Source organism: Aulonocara sp. 'chitande type north' Nkhata Bay, linkage group LG11 (genome assembly GCF_057382095.1).
Source record: "Aulonocara sp. 'chitande type north' Nkhata Bay isolate Kocher_YH1m ecotype deep benthic linkage group LG11, A_spYH_male_GT1.1, whole genome shotgun sequence".
Classification (NCBI taxonomy): Eukaryota; Metazoa; Chordata; class Actinopteri; order Cichliformes; family Cichlidae; genus Aulonocara; species Aulonocara sp. 'chitande type north' Nkhata Bay.
Genome location: NC_141354.1, coordinates 3,433,380 through 3,460,363, shown reverse-complemented (window position 1 = coordinate 3,460,363; position 26,984 = coordinate 3,433,380). Strand labels below are relative to the sequence as shown.

The window sequence follows — 26,984 nt, the reverse complement described above, 5'->3', positions numbered from 1 at the left end:
TGTCGACTCGTCACAGGTTCATTCCAAAAATTGATGGGGTCTTTTTGAACACACCTCCACATTCAGTGATGACCGAGTCTCTTTACATACGGAGTGCTGGTACTGTTACTCAAGCTGAATTTTTTCCCCACTTTTAGGAGTGGCTGTAGGTCAGGAGGTAGAGCAGGTCATCTGCTGATTGGACGGTCGGTGGTTTGATCCCTGGCTCCCCCTAATCTGCATGCCAAATATCCTTGGGCAAGATAGTAATCCCGCTGCATCCACTGGAGTATGAATGTGTGTGACTGGTAGTTAGAAAGCACTTAAATGCATAGAAAGATGATGCTCGTGTGACTGGGTGAATGTGGCATGTTGTATAGAGCGCTTTGAGTGTTCTGGGAGAGCAGAAAAGCGCTGTACAAGAATCCCAATCAGTCCATGTTGTGCAGTTACGTTGTCTGTTGCTTCCTAGATAGACCTGTTTCCTTTTCTTTACACTGGTCATATATTTGGACCAGGGGAAGGATGGATGTGTATCCTCTGCAGCGTTTCTTTTTGCCCTCGTGTTAAGGGTTTTCCTACGATTGCCAAGGGAGGAGCCGTGTTTTTGTAGGTATTAGGTGTATTTTCTTTTCTTTTCTTTAAATATCACCACTAATCCTAGTTAAAGAGTTTGGGTCTGCTCGTTAAAAGTTGATTTCCATTGGATGCGCTTCTTTTCAAAATAACTGAACATCACGGGCCCATAGGAACTTGAGGCTATTTACCTCTAAAACACATGTATAGCTGGCTGCCTTGCATTTAAGTCTTGTAGACCGTTCCAAAAGTAACCACAGTATAACTGTTATAGGGTTTTTTATGATAGGTAAATTTAAATAAATGCCCATTAATTTTAAAGATGACCTGAACTCCACATCAAGTCTTATGTGCTGCATCAAACTCCATCAGTTCAAATAATTGAATTATGCTGGTGAGACAAAACCTTTATTTTTTCCACTATAATATTGTGACCAGTGTGGGGCTTTTGTCTTAAAATGTTAAACTTTTCAACTTGCTGTTGAACATGCAAGTATCAGTGGAGCTACTGAACACCACACTAGTATTGAGACATCATGTTGTTCAACAGTTAGCTGACTTCAGTAGGAAAATGATCAGTTTAGGCCATTCTGTGGTAAATTCAGTTGATTTGAGCTGATTTGTAAAGCCTGTCTATATAAAGTCCATAGCTTTTCCCAGAGCTGAGGGTGTATGTCAGAGCACAAACCAATCCATGACGTCTGGAGAATTTGAGATTGTAGAGTGCTGAGCCAGGCACAGATCTGGGCAAAGGTATAGACGTCTGCAGCATTGTAGAGCCTGATAATCAGCACCCATGTTTTCTTATAGATTTCGTAGTATGGTATCAGCACAATAGAGAACTTTGCTCTCAGACTAATGGTGTACTTGTGATCCCAAGGCTATTTTAAAGTAGGCAGAGCCTTCAGATTCAGTCTGCTCTTCTGTGGAACCAGCTCCCAGTTTGGATCCAGGAGATGGACACCCTCTATACTCTAAACATTAGCCATAAAAGCTAGCTAGGGCTGGATCAGGTGATTAGTTACACTGCTGTTGGCTCCCATGATGAGTGTTTCTCCTTCACTCACTGTGTGTCTATACACCACTTTGAATTGAATTATCAGTTATTATTAATCCCTGTGCTTCTCTAGTGTGTGAGCTCCTGCTGTGGAGCAGTTTCTCTCTTCTTGACCCTGAGCCTGGTTCTGCTGGACTTTTCTTCCTCGTAAATGGGGGAGTTTTTCCTCCCCACTATTACCACACGCTTCCTCATAGGGCATCATCTCATTGTTTGGATTTTCTCTGTATTTTATTTATCCTACTGCCTTAAGGTGATTGTTGTTGGGATTTGATGCTATACACATAACACTGAATTGAAAATGGAGAACAATGTTCTCCATCACCCACAAATATGAAAGTTTGGAATCACCAGGAGCTGGTCACTAGGCCAATCTAAGCATTCAGCTTGAAGATGCTCCGGATCTGGGACTGGGGCAAGGTTCATCGTCTAAAAGGACAACAACAATGGGTGTGGCAAGGCTGTAGTATCATACTCAAAAAGACTTCAGACAAGACAAGACGGCCTTAATTTGTCCCAGATTTGGGAAATTCAGTGTTGCAGCAGATGAGTGGAAAGAACAGATACAAACTGGAATAATGCTATGAAAAAAAGAGAAGAGGAAACTGTACCATGCAAGTCAGGAGAAATAGAACTTATTTTTAATAGATTTGCAAACATTTGAAGCTGTTTTTTTCACTTTCTCACTATGGGGCGTTGTTTATCGAATTTTCAGGTGAAAAATGAATTGAATCCATTTTGCAATAATAACTCTAATAACATGAGAAAATGTAGAACAAGTGAAGCACTGTGAAAGGAGTCCCTCATGACTGTAAGACCAGGCTGATCGACCTTTGGACCACCTGCATTGACTGTAACTCAATGCTTCACCTACGACTGTACAGGACCAGCAGAACCATAAGAGCTGCAGCCTAAGAAGCCCAGACCTCCACCTCCCCGGTCACCTGCTCTATCTTTGCCGGTGGAACACCGAGGCTTTCCCAAACCCATCAAGAGATCTACCTTCTCCACTGTGGTCCTGGGTCTGCCCGGGGCCTCCTCTTGGTGGGACATGCCCGCAGGCATCCTAGTCAGATGCTGGAACCACCTCAACAGGCTCCGTTCTTATTAATATAAACTATGATATTTGATGTAAAGAAAGATTTAACCCCAGTTTCACAATAATTTAACCAAGAAACCCGGGGAATTCTCCCAGTAAATTCTTATTACCGATGTGAGTCTGAATCCATTTTCTGTGTTTTTGTTAATGTCATAAAAAATTCCTTATCATATAAAAGAAATACAATTCTGCCAAGATATGTAAGAATGTCTAATTGTGCCTAACATTAACTTATATGGTATTTAAATTTAAAAAAATGAAATTAATGAATTTATTAAAAATGACTAAATGTTTCTTATTAGCATGATGCGACTTCACCTGCTCTGACCAGGCCAACAGCAAGTTTTCATAGAAGATTCAAACTGTTCTCTCTTCTCTCGCTTTGATATTCTTGTTACTGCATCTCCCGTCTGTGACTCTGCCCATTATCATTACCCATATGGGATTATACTCCATACTTTTCTAAATATAACAAACATTTTTTATAATCACAAAGAAAATGTAAGGCTCCAGCATGAAGCAGTGTTCAAGGCTGTGCAGTATGCTAGCATTTCAGCTTATTTGTGAACTTAGCTGAGAGCGTCTCATTAGCGTTGCTCATGTTTGTCATTAACACGCACTCAGAAGGATCTTAAAGGTGACGAGAACCTTTAATGCGCATATAAGCTTCATTTTAAAAGCAGTTAAGAGATTTTGTGTTTAAAACTTTTCAAACGTACTAATATTGTATTTTTAGATTAGCTTCAGAAACAAAGGGAAAGACTGTATATGGATCGTGAGCTGCTCGAGGAGTACAGGACACATTTGGGCAAAGTACTTCAAAAACACGAATGATCACTTTGAACAGTAATAGCAGTAACATCAGTCTTTCAGTTGTTTTTACTTTCTTTGTTGCTTGCATCTTTTCTCAGTCAATTGGGTAAACTCAATTATTTTCATTACCATAATTCTTATCTCCACAAGAGACTTTTCATTACTGCTATGCATGAAAATGTTTCTAAAATGTTTTATCTTCCAGAGACAAGAATTTGTCATATTTATCAAAACATTTTCTTTAATCGTCGCCCTGCTGGTGTTTTTGTGAGCAATAACATTAATTAAAAAATGAGCTCTACATTTACATGTTTGTGTGTCGGTCATGAGACTTGATTTGAAATATATAAATATATATAAATCATCAATTTTCATGGAGTGTGTTGTTCATTTATATGCTTATTTGGGTCAGTCTAAGAACTCTTTAAAAATAGTTTTTGATGAATTATTTCAGTTTGTCGTTTATTATATTGGTAATGAGAATCGTTTAGGATCATCTGCCATTAAATAAGATTACAGTTCCTTAAAACTGTGTTATAATAATACTTTTATCAGAATATGAAAGATCTCGCAGTCTTTGTGAGAATCACCCACCTTCATCATTCTCTAATCGATTATCAAATATTATGGTCGACAGTATGGAACGCTGCACTGAGGTCTAGCAGGACAAGCACAGAGATGAGTCCACTGTCAGAGGCCATAAGAAGATCATTTGTAACCTTCACTAAAGCTGTTTCTGTGCTGTGATGAGCTCTGAAACCTGACTGAAACTCTTCAAATAAACCTCTGCAGATGATCTGTTAGCTGTTTGACAACTACTCTTTCAAAACATAGAGACAAAGGATGTAAGAGATTGGTCTACGATGGGTTAAGACAGTTTTGTTTCTTGTTTTTAGTAACTGGTTAATTATTGCCATCCTAAAGGCTTGTGTAGGCTTTAACTAGCTACACAGACAACTTCAGTTTTTCTGATATAATTCTGTTATTGTGTGCAAATAGAAATAATGTATACTTTATAAAGAAAAGTGTTTTGTTTATAGATGCCATGTTGTCCCTCTGTTAAAACAAATGTTTGGGGCAGTTTGGACAAATGTTGAAGTTCATATTATCCAAAAGCATGTCATTGGCCATAATTCTTACAGTAACGGCTAAAGCACTTACATGATGCAACTGAAATTAATAATAATGGATTGCATTTATATAGCGCTTTTACAATGCCACTATTCATTCACTCTCACACACTGGTGGAGGCAGCTACAGTTGTAGCCACAGCTGCCCTGGGGCAGACTGACAGAAGCCAGGCTGCCATATCGCGCCATTGGCCCCTCTGGCCAGCACCAGTAGGCGGTAGGTAAAGTGTCTTGCCCAAGGACACAACGACCGAGACTGTCGGAGCCGGGGCTCGAACCGGCGACCTTCCGGTTACTGATGAGCGTCCCAACCCGCTGAGCCACGGTCGCCCCATAAATTCAGACTTTTGTCTTTTCAAAGAAATTATGTGAATATAATTTTATAATTTTATAGGTTTTGTCAAAAAGAGCAATTTCAAAGCTTATGCTTCATCTGCGTTCAGCACCTTCATTTCAATTATTCAACAATAGAGGAAGTTTGGTGCTAAGCGCGGGTGTAGTAGTGTGACATTTGCCTCTGGTCGTGTGTGGACACGAGTGCTGCTGAGCAGGAATGGATATCTGTAAGACTTTATTGATAATATTAGTGTCAGGGGTACTACTTATCATCGTTTTTGTTGGTTTGTTTGTTATTGTTAAGGACATGATTTCAGATGCAGTTGAGAGATTTGTAGGCCTGTAGAGAGTCCAGCTTCCTCAAATTCTTTAAGGCCAGACTGCACACCGTGCTGAGACATGGTAGTGGTATCTGTAGGATGCATTTCCAAAAGATAGGTGACTGTCTTGCAGTAGCTCATGCCATACTAACTGATGTCAGTGGTTATGGCACTGTTCAAGCATCCGTAGTGTAGAAACTGAGAGCATAGCTAGCAGCTAGTGCCAGCCATGAAACGAACCATCGTGATGCTGGGAATGAGGACAGGATTACTGATCAGTGGTGAAACCTTTATTATTTAAAAATAAATAAAAACATTTGTCTTTTATGAGTACATGATATAGAAAAGCTTATGTAGCTCATGTTTTATCAGCTACGATACAATGTATATTATTCATAGATAACGAATGATAATGAATTATAATTTAACTGGCTGTGCTGGGGGTAATGTGTTGCTGTAATCACATTACATTTTTCAGAGATGGCGTAGCGCATGGATGCAGCGGCTCTTCTAGGGACAAGTGAGAGTGTTTCAACGTTGTGGCTGTGAAACTTAAGAACGAGAGACCTCAGTAATACTCAGGGCAAAGTATGTGGTTGGAACTGCAAAGCTCAGCTCTGACTTGGTCGTACGAAGTCAATACGGCATCCTGTCGGAGAGATAGAGTGAAAGCGCTGTGAATGCAAACAGAAGAGGGACAGCTATGGCAGACAGCTGTGGAGTGATGGTGGGGGATTTTAACCATACCAGTTTAACGACTGTGCTTCCCAAGCTGAAGCAGTGCATGGTGTGAACATGCTGGTGCCCGCTTACAAACCACTCCTGAAGTGCAGCAGACCAGCGATAACACAGACCAGCCTCTGGCCAGAGGGTGGACCTCGAGACTGCTTTAGGCACTCTGAGTGCTGTTCAAGACGGCAGCCTCACTGGGAGACCAGATAAACATCAAGGAGTATGCGGAGCAGTAACCTGCTACACTGCCAAGTGCACAGACAATATCACTGTAGCTAAGACCGCCATGCACATGGCAACCAGAAACCCTGGATGACCACAGAACTGCGCTCACTGCTGACAGCCTGATGCAGCTTTGGAGCGGGCGAAGAAACTGCCAGACTGGCACCTATGCAGAGAGAATCCGCAAGACAAGAAATATCAGACCAATGTGGCAGGGAGTGCAGGCACTGACCCGTTACAAAGCTGTTATCGTAAGCAAGCAGATACCCAGAGGACCCTGGTCAGGGTCAGCCCACGGAAAGCAGCAGGTCCAGATAAAATCCCAGGACGTGTGCTCAGGGACTGCGCTGGCGTGCGTGCTGATGTCCGCGCTGGTATCTTTAACCTCTCTCAGCCAGGCCACAGTAGCTAAGAAACCAGTTGTATCCTGTCTAAGTGGCTACCGTCCCGTCGCATTGACACCAATTGTAATGAAGTATTTTGAACTGCTTATCAAACCACACATCACAGCCAGCCTTCCTGCATCATTTGACCAATTTGCTTGTTGTCCCAACCGCTCCATAGAAGATGCATCCTTACATCCCATATTAGGAAACTCTACAAAGCCATCAGGCTGAGCACTGGATCTTCTCAAGGCTGTTTAAACAACAGGCTGGTGTAGAGAAAACAATCTGGTGCTAAATGTAGCCAAAGCAAAAGAGATGATCACAGCTTCCAGAAGACGCAGATCGAGCAAACTCCTCTGGGTATCAGCAGCTGCCCAGTGGAAAGAGTGGAAGATCTCGAAGGACCTGAGCTGGTGCAAGAACATCTCCGTGATCACAAAACGGGTCCATCAGAGACCGCACTTCCTGAAACAGGCGTCTCTCCTCCAGCATCCTCAGGACTTTATACCGAGGCGTGGTGGAGAGTGTTCTCACTTACTGCACATCAGCGTGATGTTCCAGCTGCAGTAGGTCAGACAAAAAAGCACTTCAGAGGATAGCTGGAGCCGCTGAGAACATCATCCGAGTTTTCCTCCCCTCCTTCCAGGACCTCTTTCAGAGCCTCTGCAGGATTAGGGCACTGATCGTCATGAAGGACCTCTTACGCCCTCTCCACATATTCTTTGAACTGCTGCTATTAGGCAAACGTTCTGCAGTATAAAAGGCAGCACTGATCAACAGCTCCCTCCCACAAGCTTTTCGAATGCTGAATTATTGATTACGATATGTACAGTACCAGGAGTCCTGGTAGTGTTTCAGTGTAAAGTTTTAATTACCTGTAATTCTCACACAGTTATTTAATTATCATCATTATTATTATTAAATTCATTTTCCAAGTGACTATTTTACAGCGATATATCTGGGATGTATAAAGTTTGGCGTTTCAGGTCATTTTATGGAGTAACAAGTAGTGTAACAAATTACTTTCTCCAGCGAGTAACTACGTAACTTATTGCATTACTTTTAAAAAGAGTAATGAGTAATGTGCAGTACATTCCTTTTGTTGATTAACAAACCAAACACTGCTGATTGGAAATAATTGTTTAATTAGAAATAACTATTTAGTAAAGTGTAATCAATACAAGTTGATGATTTTAAAGTGAAACAGTTTCCAGAAAAATTGTCACAATGAACGATGGAGCTGCCCTGACTGTCTTTTAGAGCTTTAGCTTTTCAGCACTGTGCACTTTTACTTTTAGCAATCGAATTGCGCTTAACGTCTCAAGTTGCAACTCCCAGCAACGGCACCTGCTGTGCTGCTTTAACGCAGCCCTGCTTTGCGTCATGGCTGCACGCTGTGGGCAGCTGAGTCAAACACCTTGGATACAGTCGAGTCGTAGATGGAAGCAGCTAAAACTGCAGTTAGCATTTAAGCACTGAAATCACAGAATGTGTCAGTTTAATAAAAGGCAGTTGAAATGTCACTTTAAGGATGGACATTGAATGCAGTTGAGTTTCACAATCACAAGGTGAAAATCTTGGAAAGTGAACTCTGACTTAACCATCTGGAGGTGAAGTGATGAAACGTTTCCAGTAAACTGGGTCAGCCTAAGTTTAAATGACAGGTACTGGAGGCTCTCTTTTACGAGGCGTGTTCATCATTATAATATCCACCATGAATCTCCGCTCAGAAATATGATGCATGTACTAAGCTGCTGCTGTCTCTGTAGGTCTATGGTGCACACATACAGGCTCTCACACTCTCAAAAGTAGTAGTTCAGGACGTAGAGGGGTCATCCACTAGGAAAAGGTTTGTGGTTTGATCCCCAGCTACTCCTGTGTGTGTGTTGAAAGTGGTTAAAGGCACAGAATAAAAAGAGCTGTGTGAATGTTTGTATGAATTCCTATCAGTTTACCATCATGTCTTCATGCTTCATGTGTGATTTTGCCCAGTAATCTGCAGCCACGCAAAATTCTTAACAATCAGCCAAGTTCCTTAACAGGTGTGTTAGACACCTGCAGTCTGCTCAGCTCTGAGCTTCCTGTCAGTATACGTGCTGGTAATTTGGGCAAGCATGTTGTTGTTGCGCGTGGTCCTTCCACCTGTCCTTTCTGGTACCCTATTTTTTCAAAAAGAGATGAAACATGTTGTAAATTGATGCTATGTTAGATCTGTAACTTTATATATTTGGCAAACCCCTGGACAATATAATAAATGAGAAACTGATATATCTATTAAGAATTATGCTGCTGATTGCAGAAAACGATTGAGAAGAAAAAATGACAGCAAGACTACCGTTAGAAACAGACAGATTTGTGGATGGATGGTCAGAAAACCACCTCAGAATGGTAGTTGCTTCTTTTCTGTGTTATTTGTTTTATTTTGATGTTTTACTTTTCTATTTTTTCCTTAAAAGTTTTAATAAAATCTCTGCCCCATTTAAGACTTTCATATCTTCTCCATCTCACTTGAGATGAAGAGATAAAGTGAAATGAAAAAGAAATAAATGCACCTTGAATTATTTTTTTACTGATGCTCAATATTTGAATTGAATCTTTTAATTAATTTTCATATATTAATACATTAAATTTAATGTTGACCGTTTTTACATTATATTACCAACACTAGTCTCATGAACTACATTAGTTAACTGTTGTTAATCAGCTAATGTTAAAGTTCCTGCTGCCGTGGTCTCTCAGCCTCACATACATACCAGCGTAAAAAATGTTCACCTTCATTTCTGTCGAGCAATGCTGTATAAAATGTTTCTACCCGCTAGTGTCATGGTTGCAGTTAACAGCCTCAGCTGCCTCCTTCAAAAGACCTGGCCTGCTTGGATTGGCCGGGTCCTTTAAAGGATGTAGTCCCTAAATTGGGACACACCTCCTGACCGCTCCAAACGTGTCTGGAAGTGCGGCACCAGTGCAGGCATAGGGTGGTCAGGATTCTGCGTCCACCCCAGCCACCCTGACCCTCCGCCATTGCTAGTCGGTACCAGAGGTACTAGTCATTTACTGATAAGTCCTTATATGCAACCATCTGTCACCAAGTGGACAGGTGAGAAACGCCATAAATGACTATTATTGCTAGTAGACAAAACATTAGATACAAGGGGCAGAAAGAAGCTTTTCCTGGGGGGTTGATGAGGGCTTTCCCTTAGCGTTGAGGTGAGGAAGAGTCATTCGGGAGGGGCTCAGAGTGGCGCCGCCATTGGAAGGAAACAGCTGAGGCAGTCAGCTCATGTGTAAGATGTTCCAAGCATGTCCTACCAGGAGGAGGCGCGGCGTAGACCCAGTGTCCGCTGGAGAGAGCCTATCTATTTGCTTGTCTGGGAACGTTTCCCCGGATAAGCAAGGAAAGCTGGCGAGAGGGAGGTCTGGGCTTCCCTGCTAGGCTGCTGCCACCGCGACCCAATTTCAGATAAGCAGAATAAAGTGGATGGTAGGGCTGGGCCATATCATACCGTTCACGGTAATACAGGTGTAATGTTAGGCAATGATAAGAAAATGAAATATGGCGATAGAATATGGGTAAAACGCGCACGCGCAGTGCCTTTGTTTACATACGCACATGGCGGAAAAGCATGGCGGCGACGGAGAATGAGAAGGGCGAAAACGCATCGTTGAATGAAACGATGAACCAGAACTGGTTTGTAAAAATGCGAAAACTTCAGTGGTGTGGAACTGGTTTAGCTTTACTGTCAGATACACAACAAAGCAGTTTTTGGTAGTGCATGCAGGCGGGCCGTCGTTATTACCGAAACGATTTTATGTGCACGGCGCTCGAAAATCTGTCAAATGTTTCAGTACGACTTTGCTGAGCTACGAAGCCGCAGCGCTTGATGGATTGTCGGAGCATTACGGCTATCGTAGGCGGAGCCTCGCGCAGTGATACGTACTGTGCTTCAACATGTTACCTACTGTGTGTGTTTAACCTCTTTAAGTTCTGTGGATGTTATACATGGTTATGTCGGCTCCACTGGAAATGCCTTTTGGTCAAACTGTCAGACAGGAGTTTGCACTGTTACATTTTTTATAACTTTAATGCACATAAAAAACAGCTGCTTGTTTCAGTGAAAATACACTGATGGTTTTTTGCACTAATAAAGTTGTGGAGTTGTAAAGTATTTTGCGTCACTTATATCGTCAGTTATATCGTTATCGCTAAGTTTCAAATGTATATCGTGATAAATATTTTTGGCTGTAGTGGATGGATAATTAATTTTTCTTGTTTTTTAGATTGTAACTTTTATTGAACTTGTTCTCGTGAACTTTGGAACAGCGTGCGTCGTTCATAATGTACAGCACAATACGCCACACTCAGTTTATTTTTTGGATGTAAATTTGTCATAGTACAGAACAGAGTACAAACATAGTTCATAAAATTGTAATAAGATTGAAAAGTATTTGGTGTGAGTATCTTTATGCTTGAACACAGCCTGAGCTCTCTTCAGGAGCTTAATATAATTTCTTTTAGTCTATACAAATGATACTTTAGGCTTTTTAAAGGACATTCAAAGCTCTAATTTGGATGTTTCTGCCTTTTGCTCTGTTCTCTGGCAAGATGATCCCCACTTCAATGATGTTTAGATCCAGGCTCTGGGGAGACAAATCCATGACTGATCGTTCCTTTGTAAGTTTGTCTGTCTAGGTATGCTTTTCTTGCATTGGCAGTGTGTTTGAGATCATTGTCATGCTGAAAAAAATGAAGCTGTTTCCAGCCAGATCCTCTCCAGGTGGTATTGCACGGTGGATCTGCATTCATAATTTCATCAATTTTCACAAGAGTCCCAACATCACTGACAGATCAACCCAAACCCTGACCTGTAATCCACATACCGCCGTACCACGCTGCTGACCTCTCCGTTCACGGGTGGTTCTCACGAAGATCAAAATATAAATATTCTCTCTCTTATTTAAGCGATTCTGTAAACCTGCCATACAGTTTGATAAAAGTATTATTATAAAACAGTTTCATGGACTTTTTATTCTCATTTAATGGCAGCATGATCCAAAAATGAATCTCATTACCGACAAACTGAGACCATTAATTAGGAAAAGATTTTTAAAAGATCTTTTCTGATTTACCTAAATAAATGAAAATTAATGAAAATTAATGATTTATATATTTCTCATGACCGACACACAAACATGTAAATGTAGAGCTCATTTTTTAATTAATGTTATTGCTCACAAAAACACCAGCAGGGCGACGATTAAAGAAAATGTTTTGATAAATATGACAAATTCTTGTCTCTGGAAGATAAAACATTTTAGAAACATTTTCATGCATAGCAGTAATGAAAAGTCTCTTGTGGAGATAAGAATTATGGTAATGAAAATAATTGAGTTTACCCAATTGACTGAGAAAAGATGCAAGCAACAAAGAAAGTAAAAACAACTGAAAGACTGATGTTACTGCTATTACTGTTCAAAGTGATCATTCGTGTTTTTGAAGTACTTTGCCCAAATGTGTCCTGCAGCTCACGATCCATATACAGTCTTTCCCTTTGTTTCTGAAGCTAATCTAAAAATACAATATTAGTACGTTTGAAAAGTTTTAAACACAAAATCTCTTAACTGCTTTTAAAATGAAGCTTATATGCGGGTCGCATCTCTGCATTAAAGGTTCTCGTCACCTTTAAGATCCTTCTGAGTGCGTGTTAATGACAATCATGAGCAACGCTAATGAGACGCTCTCGGCTAAGTTCACAAATAAGCTGAAATGCTAGCATACTGCACAGCCTTGAACACTGCTTCATGCTGGAGCCTTACATTTTCTTTGTGATTATAAAAAATGTTTGTTATATTTAGAAAAGTATGGAGTATAATCCCATATGGGTAATGATAATGGGCAGAGTCACAGACGGGAGATGCAGTAACAAGAATATCAACGCGAGAGAAGAGAGAACAGTTTGAATCTTCTATGAAAACTTGCTGTTGGCCTGGTCAGAGCAGGTGAAGTCGCATCATGCTAATAAGAAACATTTAGTCATTTTTAATAAATTCAAATGTTTTATTTTGTTAAACACAATATATTTTAATATTAAACATAATTATAGATATTTTTATATATGTCGGCAAAATTTTATTTATTTTAGACGATAAGGAATTTTTATGACATTAACAAAAATGTTAGAAAGGTGGATCCGGGCGCATATCGGTAATGAGAATTCACTAAGGGAATTCACAAGGAATTTTGGCCGGACAGCCCTGATCTCCAAGGACCCCCAGAAGGGACCATTCCCATCCAACTATCGGCGAGTAACCTGCGTCAGTACCACGTGGAAGCTCCTTTCAGGCATCATAGCGGCTAAGATCAGGCACATGACTCAATACATGAGTGGGGCACAGAAGGGAATTAGCAAGAATACCTGTGGAGCAAAACACCAGCTACTGGTAGACAGAGCAGTCAGCCGAGACTGCAAGACCAGACTGACCAACCTGTGCACTGCCTGGATTGATTACAAGAAGGCCTATGACTCAATGCCCCACAGCTGGATACTGGAATGCCCAGAACTATACAAGATCAATGGGACCCTAAGAGCCTTCATCAGGAACTCAATGGGGATGTGGCGGACAACTTCAAGCCCATAGCACAAGTCACCATCAAGTGTGGGCGTTATCTAGGAGATGCTCTGTCCCCACTGCTGTTCTGCATAGGCCTGAACCCCCTCAGTGAGATGATTAACAAGACTGGCTACGGATACCGACTACGGAACGGAGCAGTTGTCAGCCACCTCCTGTACATGGATGACATCAAGCTGTATGCCAAGAGTGAACGAGACATGGATTCACTGATTCACACCACCAGGATACACAGCAACAACATCGGCATGTCGTTCGCATTGGAGAAGTGTAGTTGGATGGTAATGAAGAGAGGGGAGGTAGTCAGAGCTGAGAGGATCAAACTACCAGAAGGCAACATTGCAGACACTGAGGACAGCTACAAGTACCTGGCAATCCCACAGGCAAATGGAAACCACGAAGACCCTGTTAGGAAAGCTGCAACCACTAAGTACCTGCAGAGGGTCAGGCAGGTCCTGAGAAGTCAGCTGAACCGTAAGAACAATATCTGGGCTATCAACACCTACGCCCTGTCCATGATCAGGTCCCCTGCTGGGATAATAAGCTGGCCAAAGGAGGAGATAGAAGCCACTGACATCAACACAAGGAGGCTCCTGACCATGCAGGCTGTACACTAAGCAAAAGGAAGGAGGCTGGGGGCTGGTGAGTGTCAGCACCACAGTCCAGGATGAGACAAACATCTGCTCAGTGAATACCTCAGGCAGCAGAAACCCAAGAAAGAGGAGCAAGAGGAGGAACCATCCTGGAAGGACAGGCCCCTGCACGATACGTACCACCAGCAGATAGAGGAGGCAGCTGACCTCCAGAAATCCTACCAGTGGCTGGACTGAAAGACAGCACAGAGGCAGCGCAGGCACACGCTCTGTTACGTAGGAATATTAAAGAAAATCTGTGTGTGTAGGGGATAAGGTGTTCTCTCCTATTGGGAGAAGGCACTGGGGTACACCCAAAACATGCTGGAAAGATTATATCGGATTGCCTGGGAACACCTCAAGGTTTCCTTGGACAAGCTAGTGGAGGTAGCGGGGAAGAGGGAGGCTTCCCTGCGTAGGCTGGTGTCCCTGCAACCTGACTTCAGATAAGCGCAAGAAAATTGATCAGTTTCAATTTATTAGTTTTTGGATATTTTTAATATCCAAAAAACGAATATATTTGTAATAGTTTAATCTTTTGTCGTAACATTTTTTCATATCATATTTAACATTAGTGCTGCACAGTTAAAAAAAGTGGTGGCATCAGGGAAAGCAATCAGAAGCACTAAGATTTGTGAGCTACACAATCCATCATCTACTTTATGTGCAAACACCTGTGTTTGACGTTGTTACAAAATGAAGGCTTTTTTCTGGTTTCTTCCTCATGACACTGGGACCCGGGTACTGACACTGTTTAAATGTTTTTCTCACAGCTGTCATAATCCTGGTAAATAATGGTAAAGTTAAGTTATAGTACAGCTACAGCCATTGAAGAAAAGTGTTTAAATGAACTGATTCTTTTATAGCGCTTTTTTACTCTTTTACTTTTTCTTGGGATTATTAAACTATTCTGATTCTGATACTCTCTCATTCACCCATTCATACAAGCACTTCATCGATAGAAGTGCCTTCTATCTACCATTCACACACATTAATACTCCCATGGATGCATCAGAGACCAACTCGGGGTTAGTATTTAGCATGCCGACTTGGATTAGCCAAGGATTGAACCACTAACCAATTAGCACCTGCTCTACCTCCTGAGCTACAGCCACCCCAATATATGTTACTGCAGTACTTAGCAATAGCAAAGTGTTTACATTTGCAACACATATCACGAGTGAAGTACTATAATAAGTTTTTGTCTTGATGCGTGCTCAATCATCCAGGTAAGGGTAACCCAAAAAGTCGATTCTGTTCATCTGGTTGTAGCGTTTTCAGTGGGAGAAACATTTCATCACTCATCCAAGTAACCTCTTCAGCTAGTCACCCATTCTTGCATCCCTTCACTGGCGACGTTTAGAATCTACTTTAACCTCCTAAGACCTGAACTCTTCCACAGCAGCATTTTTAATTTCTCTTTGATATTTGGCTGATTGGGACCTGATGAATGTAAAAACAAAGAATTACCAGATTTTATTTTTACCTAATTTTTGTTTCTAAGAAAAATGAGATCCACATATGAGGATATTCGTTTAAAATGTTGATAGAACAGTAGCAGGATAATGTCCTTGTAAGTGGATATCAGGCCCTTGTAGAGCAAAATAGAGTATTTTGGTCTAAATAACCCAAAATGTGACGTCCACACATATGTGGATGCCAGGTCCTAGGAGGTTAAAATCCTGTTATTAATAAATATGACTCCAATATGAGCTCCTGCATATGTAGCAGAGTTTCTGAGACCTTATCACTGCAGCCGATCTTCTAACCAGTCTCCTCACTCCCTCACTCTGATTTTACAAACAGAGGTGATCATGCTTTTGAGGTTGTGGTGCCCAAACTGTGGAGCAGCCTTCCTCAGCCAATCAGGTCTGCAGATTTTGAGATTTGTTTGAAACAGCTGCTGAAAATGACTTTTTCTAGGTTAACGTTCATGTAATCTTTCTCTCCTATTTTCAGCCATAGTTTTTGACTGTTTGCATGTGTGTTGGAATGAATGTCTGACTGCATGGTCTATTATGCGTCTGTATGTTTGAACCACTGATGGTGATGGTGGCTGTAGCTCAGAGGTCGAGCCGGCCATCTACTAATCAGAAGGTGAGTGGTTCGAACTCTGTTCTAGTCTGCTTGGGCAAAATACTAACTCCAAGTTGGAATTTTCCCAAAGATGTTTCCTGCCATTATTAGTAGTTCATATCAAACTGATTTGTGTTGAGGGGGGTCTCCTTTCTCATAAATTTGATTTAATTTGTTGCTGTAAAATTTAGGTGCAACATCATCATGATATCAAGACTTTGACTGGCAGCTGCAGTCGCAGAGAAACTTGCGTATATTTGTTGGGAGCAGCAGATAAAGCAGGGACACTGAGAGGAGGTCCAGCTTTGACAAAAAGTCAAAGGGATTTATCATCCGTGTAACTGGTGTCAGTATACGGGAGCATAAAATACTTCAGTGTCATTCATATCAGAGTCATCAGAGAGAGTAATGTGCATATTTTATATGTATATAACTTTGTACAGGACTGAATATAACATTTTTAAAATTTGAGAGCCTCTTTGCATTATATGAGGATGATGTGAGTATTTCTAACATAACCAAAGGTCAGTATCACACTGTTCATGAGGTGCTGGGTTTGTCCATGTTATGGGGTGAGCCTATGGTTGAGGTCTGAAGTTGCTGATGAAGATTATGAGCCCTCCTTGATCCTTGCGGTGAGCTTCAGTCTTCCAGAAGTTTCTCAAATGATGTCTGTGAGTGAGTCAACACAACATCTGGTGCAGGACAGCTGTGATGAAGGAAAGGGAGGCCATTTCTCCAAACCTTGGTGCTGATGGTCTCCCTCATTAGTTTTCCACCAGGATAATTGTTAATAATAATGTGGACTCTGGATCCTGTTATTAAATTAATAGAACAAATTACACTTGTATGAAACCTCCTGCTGCTGTGTTTTCAATCTAACATTAAGTTTCCATGTTACCGGGCTGTAGAGTGGTCTGTGAGTGTAACGGATCTTAAACTCTTCAGTTTTATATCATCGTCCGGCTCGCGTCTCAAATCTCAACATTTAATTTCCAGATAATTCTGATATTAACAGTAACCTCTGTCTAAAATACGACAACAAAAACTAAGGAGTGCCCAATTATCCAAACATATAGACATGCTAATGGCTGATCTAGCTAAAGAATTAACAACAGGAACTACAGAGTGATATTAGACGTTGTAGAACTATAACAAATTAAGATGTGTGTCTCTTTAATTATGGTGATGTTCTTGTACTTATCCTAATTTAGCGATCTGTCAGTCGTGGAAACCCCACTCAGCAGATGTCCTCAAAACTGGAGCAGCCAAGCTACGCAAAAAGTGTAGAGGGGGCGTATTCGCGTGCAAGTCCAGCGGGCGTGTGGGCGGGGTTTGACGCAACTCCACCTAAAGTCGATACTGCGCAGACTCTGGCTCCTAAAGTGGAACATGGCAGCCCCCACAAACAAGTCGTCCACCTTTTCTACAGTTGTTGGTTCACACATGTATACTTATCTTTAGTGTGTGGCTTATTTATTAGTTATTATTATTAATAACAAATAGTTATTATTACTAAAACAATAGCCAACTGGTACGTTTCTTTTTTCCTAACATTTCTAAATAAATGAAATCAAGATGCTGTTAGAGGGCATGTCATACAGAAACTTTGTAACCCTGAGCTAGGTGGAACCCTACGTGACCACATAATAATAAAGTATTCTGATGCTGATGATGTGAGATGACTGGATATGTACACGGGTGACTGTTTGGTAGAAGAATAATGAGGTCATGTGCAGTTCAGGTTGTACAGTTGAAACAGAAAGTTCAGTATCTTTTGGTCTGTAATTCCTTTATTCCAGGTATCATTTAACTGAAAACCAGTGTTTGAAGTAGATCACAGCTGTTCATATGTGCATCACTGTCATCTATGCAATATGCCCTGTGTCCTGATCTGCTAGTAAGTACTGTAGGCTTATAGTAATGTCACTACATGATTGTTTTAACTATCATGCTAAAGCACTATGTATTTTACTGTGTTATCGTATTCATTAACATTAATCTGTTAGGGTGTGTTACCCACATTTGCTGAGTTGTACTGAGGCAGCTTTTTTTTCTCCTATGGAAATGGACATGTTCATTAAATCAGTAATATTCGGTGACACACACACACACACACACACAAAAACCTGGAAAACGTTACTGTTTTAAATTTTTCTAAGGAAGCTCTCCCTATGGCAGTGCCATCCTCACCAGTCTAATATTTATCTCTTTTTTTGACTGTGTCATTCCTGCTTCGTCTTCTCTTTGTCTCTATGGCACCGCCAAGTGCTGAGAAAGAGAAGGGTATCTCCGACTGTAAAGTGCTCTTCCATTCCTTGCTTAAAGCACCCTGCAGTAGCAGCATGGTAATTCTGCTCCTCTATCTTTCCTCTGCATCATGTTTACCTAGCAACAAGCATCACCCGCGGCTGGCCATCCCATTGGTCATTTGAAAACGCACCGGGGACCAATAGCAAGGCTGTTGCCATGGTACAGTGTATAGTTGCCGGGTGGAATTTTGCTGCAAGGCACGTGAGACTCAAAGTCTGCTTGCCTCCATGCACTGCTGCTGTAATCTCCGCTGTCTGGTCGTTAGTACAGCTGAACGTGATTTAGTGGAAGACAGTAAGTCCATGAAGGGAAATACTAAAGTTTATTCACATATTTGGAAATATAGACAGCAGTAGAGAAATAAAACACACACACAAAAAGAACAGTTCAGCAGGAAATGGACGCACATAATTATAGTGTACTTGAGCTGGATGTTAGTTTTAGAATGAATTATTTTACATCAAAGTCAAAATCAAAAATACTACGAGAGAAAATCTATATTAAAGCCAATTGTACCGGGTTACTACAGGTCAGGATACATTTTAAACTGTTATTCATCAAGTACCGATTAAAATCAAGCACAAAAAATGTGAAAAAGCAAGACTCTGAGAAAATACCATCTATGATCAAAACTCCTTGTACAAAGGAACTTAAATGAAACTAGTGCTTAATATACACCAGTATCCACGTAGTAATGAAGTCCTGAGTGTACAGTACTGTGCAAAAGTCATGAGCCACTCCACGTTTCTTTATATTTTCTTAGGAAAACGGGAAATAATGCTGCACTTACATGGAGATATAGTATGTACATACAGTTCTAACTAGCTTGAGCGTCAATATTTGGTATGACCAGTTTCACTCTTCAACACAACCTCTCTTCCTCTCACTGCTCTCTTCAGCAGCTTCCCGTAACTTCTTTAAATAGTTTTCGGGAATAGTTCCCGGGCGTCTTGAAGGACATTCAAATCTCTTTGGGTGTTTCTGTATTTGCTCTGTTGTTTGTCAAGAAGAGCCCACACTGCTTCAGTATTTCATTGTATGTTTCCAATTTCATTGTATGCTCATGCTTACAATGGCAGTAAAGCTCATCTTAGCGTATCTTATCTTATCCTGTTTTAATGATGAGGTCTGAGGGAACCCAATCCACGACTGATAGTGTATCATTGTGATGTTTTCTATCCAACTATGCTTTTACTGCAATGGCAGTGTGTTTTGGATCATTGCTGAAAAACCAAACCTTTTCCCGACTGAATCCGAATGCTTTTCTACATTTATACTTCCATCAATTTTGACAGGATCTCTAAAACCACTGAGTGACATGCACCCTAAACCATGACAGAGCTCACATTTGGACCTTTCCCTTGACCTCCTCATACATACTGATCTCAAGTTGAACTGATTATTACATTTGGATTCACCACTCCGTCAGACCTGTTCCCCTGATTTTTCAGTCCAGTTCTTGTGTAATTTGGCATACCTCAGTCTTTTCTTCCCATTTTTCTTCCTTAAAAATGGTTTCTTGACAGCAGCCCTTCTACTGAGACCATTCCTGATGAGGCTTCAGTGGATAGTAGATGCATCTCGCAGTCAAGGTTCATGTCTGTACTGGACTCCTTCCCTTGTCCACCTTCAGTTTTTTAAGGACACTGCAAACACTCTCTTAAGATATGATAGTTTTCAGCTAATAGCTTTTTGGGAATCACATTGCTACTTCAAAAATACCATTTAATGCCTATATTTGCATTTTTAAAATTGAGTCAACTAAAAGAATGAGAACAAATGATGAGTTTTTTGCAAAAGGCTGCTATTATAAAATTGCCTAAAGAGAACAATTAAAACTGGTTATTTGCTGAACTGTCTGTTAAGTACTTTTTTATGTTTCGTGGGCCAGATATCAAGATGCAGTGTTGAAAGTGGTCAGGTACAAGTGTTGGACTAAAAACAAGTGAAAAAGAAGCCAATGTCCAAATAAAAACTCTGAAAGACCTTCAGAAAGTAGAAGAAGTTTTGCTTAAGACCACTGTGAAAAAAAATGACAAGTAACTCTGGCTCCTTGGACGATAAATATAAAGAAATGTGAGTCAAGACTTGTTGTATATAAATGTCATAGTTTAGATATTTGTATTAAATGTTTTTGTTTTGATAGTTTTGAAGGGTGGCGGACTGCATCGTGAGAGTAGAACTGTTATAAGCTCTGGGTTGTGCAATTCATTCTCCCAAAGGGCCACATAAAAACCCAGGTCTGTTGTGGAGTACCAATAAGATAAACTTGTTTATAATCAGTATTAATTTTTATCACCTACTGGTAAGAGTAGATGCTACAATTAAATTGTCATTAGTTGCTTCGCACATCGCCGTTAACATCATCACTGAATAATGGGCGTCGCCTCTCAGACAGTAACTCCCATCAGCAGTGCTACAGCAGGAGAAACACCTAAAACTGTTTACAGCTTGTTTTGTTTTTTTCCAAAAAATCTCCGATTTTCAAACTGTTGCAGCATATCTTTCTGTATAATCTGTGAATCTCTGATCTTTGCACTGATTATACAGTTGCGTGTTCAAATCAGTGGTAGCAGCACAGCATGACAGGTTACAAGCATTAAGAGGTGCATGACCTGCAGTGCTGCTAGTGACAGCAGATGTAACATCAGTTTGACGTCAACTTTGTCATAGTGCTGTTTGTCCTTGGCCAATGAAAATGTGAAATCAGCACAGCAAAAACCAACATATAATCAGTTTTCCTAAAATCAATTATGAACAAAATGTGCATGTGACTTTTAACTTTATATAAAGTGTTACTGCTATTTTAATTGTAATTCGGTTGCTTCATCTCTCATTTTGTTCAGTTCTTTCTCCTTATCCCCTGAGAGACGTCTCTGATTTGGGCTTGAACTAGTTCATTAAAGTCAGGTTCAGGGTCTGAGCAAATGCACCATCGCCCTTCCACTCTGCATCTGGGAGATCTGGGATGTCCTTGCCTTACTTCTCACAAAACTCTTGTATCACTTTGGCTGAGCCACCAGATGTGTGGTAGCCTATGTCACCAGATGCTCAATAAACTGTCTATGATCATTGCTCTTGCCTAATGAAGTTAACTATTTTGATTTTAACATCAACACTATGCTATACAACATCTGCTGGTGTATGATAAATGCAAAAATACCTGTTTTCAGTTCTGGCTTCATTTTCTTGCACCTGCTTCAAACATGTTTTGTTTCTATCAGATTTGGACAGCCATCGTTGTAACACCTGCCAGTTTGATCCATTTCAGCCCCAGCCTATCCGTAATATCAAACACTTTTGTAATCCCACATACAAAAATGAGAAACTGGGCTGTGTCTCAAATCTGAAAGTTCTCGTCCAGTGTCAAGGAGAAAGTCAAAACTGAAGATTTCCCACCTTCTCTGTCCACTTTGTTATGGTTCAGCTGAAGAGGGGCACGTTGTCTAATGCTCAGGGTTTATTTAGCAGTCTTTGAGTCACACAGTCTTTGATAAACTCCTCATCAGGAGGTTTTTTTTTGTTTGTTTGTTTCTTTTTACTTTTATGGAAATTATAATACACCTTTGTTGCTTTTATTTTGAAGGTCACATATAAGCTGTCCAGGTCTGCACTGTGGTAGGACAGTGAAAAGCTGTCTTTTTAATTGTTATGGATACATCTGGCTGTAAGGTATAAACCTTCCTTACTCATCGGTCTTTATTATAAATCCTGATCTGCCTCTTTTATTCACTGTTGGTTTTACAGCTTAGTTTGGGGCTTTTCTTATTTTTATTTCCAGCTTTAGATCCAGTGAGATTTCTGGCATTTGCACCCAAATATCAGCTTAATCATTGTTCAGGAGAAATTTGCTTTAGGTTAGATCATATTTACTAAAACCATCATACCCGCCAAACCACTGTCTTCCTGTAGAACTTTGGGGGCCTGCACTTTCCCCTTTGTAGCATGCTTTACATTGCACTGGTTCCTACACAGGCCCAGTCAACCTTAGCTGGGCATGAGTCATTTTTGAAGTAGAGCATCTGTAGCAATAAATCTTCATGTAATACCCTGTTGCCACTGTCTTGCATTTGTCTGTTATGCCTTTTATTTTCATTGATTTTTTTAAAAATGCAAATTTGATTATTTAGCCAGGCTGTCTTAATTTAACTGTGATTGGTCTGCTGTTTTTCATCATGTGATTGTGAGGGAAATTGGACCCCAAGTGTTTTGGAGATGGCTGCAGTCAGAGGAACATTGCAAAGGCATAAATTGGGGACTTTCTGATACATTTGGTGTGAAATTTAGCTTGGTGTTCAGAACTAGAGTATCTGTCTGTTGTTGTAGCATGCCCTTCATAGGACTATATCAACAGCATTTGCCCATAAATGAATTACATACTGGAGCTAATAAGCGGAGTCATCTCAAAATAACAGAAATATAACACCAATACAACAATCAGGATGTGAAGTCCAACAGTAACCAGTAGACGTGACAGAAGATTCCGCCCTTTTGAAAGGGCACTACATTTAGAATGATGAAGCACTGGGAGGTGATTACACAAAGCTATTGTGGACTGGTTAGGCTGTTACTGTTTTAAAAACCATATATGACTTCATTCAACACCAGTTCGAGAGTCAGCCTGTATTTAAAACAAATCCTAAAAACTGATGAGCACTGACACATTTGTTGAGGCAGCTGAGTTTGAGGGTGATTTTAAAGCAAGGAGCTATCAGCTGGTTTCTAACACTGTGCTGTTCCCAGGCAGCATTGTGCTTGATTTAGCCAGAATGCTCGGATAGCAACAGGAACAACTTTTAGCTTTGGCTGGTTTGTAAAGACAAGTCAAACCTCTCAGCTGTAAAGTCACTCAGTGACCATGTGCTTATTGGAACCTTTTGCCCCTTTCTCTCCCCCGCTGTATTTCCACCCCCACCATTTCGGTCTGCCTGTCCTTCTTTCCATTTCTACCTGACATCTTCAAACTATTTCCGCGTCACCACTGCCTCGCACCGCGCCGTCAGAAGAGACCCAGGGAAACTAAGCCGACCGCCCCGCCCACAGAGCCGTTGCTACCCAATTACAGCAGGGGATGGGACTTTATGTAGCCAATTGCGTTGCAGCTGCCATGGCGTCGGGTAGCAACAGAGAGTGTGCGTGCAGAGTGAGGGTAGAGGCTACGACTGCCAGAGTACAGAGAAGTTAGAACATTTTGAAAGCCAGAACAAAAAGAGCCTTTGTGTGTTACACGGTAGCAACATAAACGTGGCATTTGGTTCATTTCTGACAACCGAATAACGCATTAATTAAACTGTCATTTAACTACTCGTTTTTACGGTCTCACAGGCTGCTGTCCACCGAGAACAAACTAAGGTTGATGTAGTTTGAAGTAAAACAGAGATTATCTGTTTCACTCATTTTAACACTGTTAACACGGACTAATGTTATGTAAAACAGTCGTCCGTCAAAGCTGTCCCGTGTATACAATGTTCAATCGTTTTTCGATTTTCAGTGAACGTTGTCCATGTATGCCTGTGTATAAACTTCCAGTATATATATCCCGCTGTTACTATAAATGGACAGGACGGGAGAGGTTTGCTTGGAGCAGACTACTGCTGTCAGAGGGAAGGCAGCTGTACCGCTAACTCACTTGATTTGTTGATGCTGTTTCGTATAGTTATTTGAAATACTTTTGGTAGTTGATATGACAGTCTGTGTGGAACGTCCACAATGCCACGTGTTTAACCTGTGTTCGCAGCTCTGCTGGTATTAATAGTACTCGGTGTATCTGTGCCAGACACACCAGCCCCGACCCCTGCCACCGGCACATGGTACAGTCCCTATCGCAGGGTGGGGGAGCGTGTGGGAGAGGCGCACAGATTCTGTCTAACGGAGAAGGAAACGGGCGAAAAATATGACTCACAATCGCCCCGGAGAAGGTTTCCACCTTGAAGGAATAAAACTATTTTTCCCGTTCTGAGAAGGACGAGTATACGAGGACAGTAAGCGCGAGAGAAGAAAGCGGAAGCAGACTGACGAGTGGGCCCGTCAAGAAGCGAAAGGCAGCAAGCTCAGGAACTCTGGAATTGGTTTCTTTTGTTTACTCCGAGGCGACTCTGAAGTTTTGGCTTGTTGCAGTTCAGTCGTTGTTTGCGATATTACTAGCGAGTAATTACCTCAGAGACTCGACCTCTTCCTGGACCGTGTTATTGTGCCGGTGTTTCGGAGTGTAACGCGGCCCGTCGTCGGCTTTTGTCTAACGCGGGGAACATTCGGCCCCAGCGCACAGACGCTGGAGCTATACTGCCTCTCGATATTTCCTCCGCTTCTGAATCGGAGCTGAAAGAGTTCCTCGGCTGAGGTGAAGTGTTCCCGTGCTGGTGGTTCGTCACTTCGCGCCAGCCGGCAGTCCCGTTGACTCGCGAATGCTCAAGTACAGTTAGAGTAACTTTGTGTGGAGCTACACACCTCTGAAGCAACAAGGCGCACTGGATTGCGCAAAAAAGTGCTTCTTGTTAAGGCTGAGTGTATACTAATATTGTTTGGCTAATAAAAGGGCGCCTTTTTAGCCTGACAGAGGGCAGCCACCTCTTGCTGTAGGCTTTGAAGGGAAACGGCACAGGACTCCGTGGGGCTCAGGCTGAATATACTGTGTGACTTTCTCGGTGCAGGCTGTTTGTGTCACTGGATTAGTCTGAGTGATCACATCACTCTGTGCTGTCCTACTCTGTCTGGCAACGAGTCCCCCAGAAAGCACCAGTAATTGGGGCTATTTTTAGTGTCAGGGATGGGGTAAAAGCAGGCAGCTGGAAACCCAACTCCCCTCCATCTCCTTCTCTTCCATCCCATCTATCATCCTACCTCGCTCGTCCACCTGGCAGTATGCTTGGCGAGCCTGGTTAGCACAGGTTCCACTTACAGCTAGTTGAGGTGGCTTATAAGTAGTCTGGAAAAACAGCAACAACTGGACATACTCTGCTGCATAATAATAATAATAAAAGATGTGCTTGAACCATACTGACCATGTAGTCTAAGGAACCTGGCAAAACTAGCAGTCCTGTGCTCCACTAGTCAAATCTTCAGCGGACACAAAGCCCGTTCTGGATTGCTCCTGAAATGGCTGAAGAACTAGCTACTTACTTTTGGTTTATTCTGGCCAGGACTTACTGAACGTATCAAAGAGACTCTATGCCTTTATCCCTGGGACGTTTGGCCTCAACGCGTGATCGCAGTAGACACTAGATTCGATAAAACACTTGCTTTTGACTACCTGAAAGATCAGTCACCAGCGACCTGGAGTGATATACGCCTCCAGCGCACAGAAAGAATGCATGAAACTGCCAAAACCAACCTAACGAAAAACTGACCTGACTAACCAAATATTCTTTCCCTTCCACTCCCATGTCTGCAGAGAGACAGAATATATATCTATATGTACCATGAGAGATCTATATATAGTGTAACACCACAAAAGACAGAAATTACATCCTTTATATTTTTACTTCCGAGAGACAAGCTGCCTGTACACCATTTGGTTGCCTTAGAAACCACAGTCACAAAAGATTTAAAAAAACATTTTTTTTAAAACAAGCCAGAGAAGACGGTGCCTTTTGATTGGTTGGTTGGTTGGTTTCCCACCACGTCAAGATTCCTTTTTTAGTTGGATGTAAACTTTTGAAGCAAACTCTGGGATTGATGACAGTTACCTGACCCGCACGAGTTCTGCTCGTCTGTCACAGCGTTTTGATTGACACTGTTTCCCTGCTGCGTTGGACATTTCCAAGCATTTCCATGGTTGTCACGTCATCATCTGTGGAAGACCAGACTGTGCCCACTTGCAGGATGGTCCAGTCAGAACCTTGGATCGCCTCAGCCCTGCTCCGCAAGAACAAGAGTTAGTACACACCAGAATATACACAATCCCACTGATTTCAAAACAGTGGAAACTCTTCTTTACTCACAGTATAGTAACCTGTGTGTGTGGTCATTTGTGATCATTTATATATACACAATGTTAGGAGCATGTGTTGACTTTAAATTGTGCGTTGACTGTGTCAGGGTCCTGGCGTGTGACCCCGGCGTTCTAAAAGTGGCCACATGTCTGTCTACAGTCGGACCGTTAGCGTTTCGATGGGCTTAAAAAAGCAAATAAACAAAAAGAATGGTTTTGATGGGCCGTAACTTTTCAGTTTTTATTTAGTAGTGTTCAGAAAGTGCAACAAATGGCTTTTGTTTTCTAGCACATGGTCAGCATGAATTATAATTGCTCTGAGGTCTGTCTGTGCTTCTTGCAACACAACTGTGAGGACTAGACCAGAGGGCCGGCTGATGTAGTGAATACTTCTACTTGCATGAAGATTTCAGATGGGTCAGCGCTAAAGCATCTTAATACTTCTCATTGCTGTTTCTCCAGTCAGTGAGTTTATAACATTTTATTCACCAGCAAGTGCAAGTTGTTTCATGTTGTTGTTTCCTGTGTTTGATCCACCGTTCCACTCCTGCCAAATACTCTGCACCTGAGTGGACTTGAGTTATGTGTTCACACAGGTCAGTGTTTCTCTCAGTGGGTTGTTGTTGTTGTTGTTGTAAGAACAACATCTATATCACACGTGTTTGATGGTAAATCTAGAGTCCTTGCAGTGGATTACCTCTGGGTTGAGATTAAACATGCCAAAGTTTGGCCTTGATGTTCTTAGGCTCAGTAGTC

General features: G+C 41.5%; 1 protein-coding gene and 1 pseudogene across 2 annotated transcripts in view; both read left to right on the top strand.

The window, feature by feature from the left end:
• dyrk1b (dual-specificity tyrosine-(Y)-phosphorylation regulated kinase 1B) overlaps nucleotides 1–26,984 on the top strand; it is a 58,508-nt gene that overhangs the window by 2,866 nt on the left and 28,658 nt on the right. Inside the window, exon 1 of one of the 2 annotated variants that reach the window (XM_086310223.1) lies at nucleotides 24,136–26,171. The exons of the other annotated variant lie outside the window; for it this stretch is intronic. Coding sequence (XP_086166349.1) covers nucleotides 26,069–26,171 — 103 coding nt within the window. The 5' untranslated portion in view covers nucleotides 24,136–26,068. Of the gene's footprint in view, nucleotides 1–24,135; nucleotides 26,172–26,984 lie in introns of those variants that run through there. 2 annotated transcript variants of the gene reach the window in all.
• Nucleotides 13,199–16,687, top strand: LOC147318331 (uncharacterized; annotated as a pseudogene).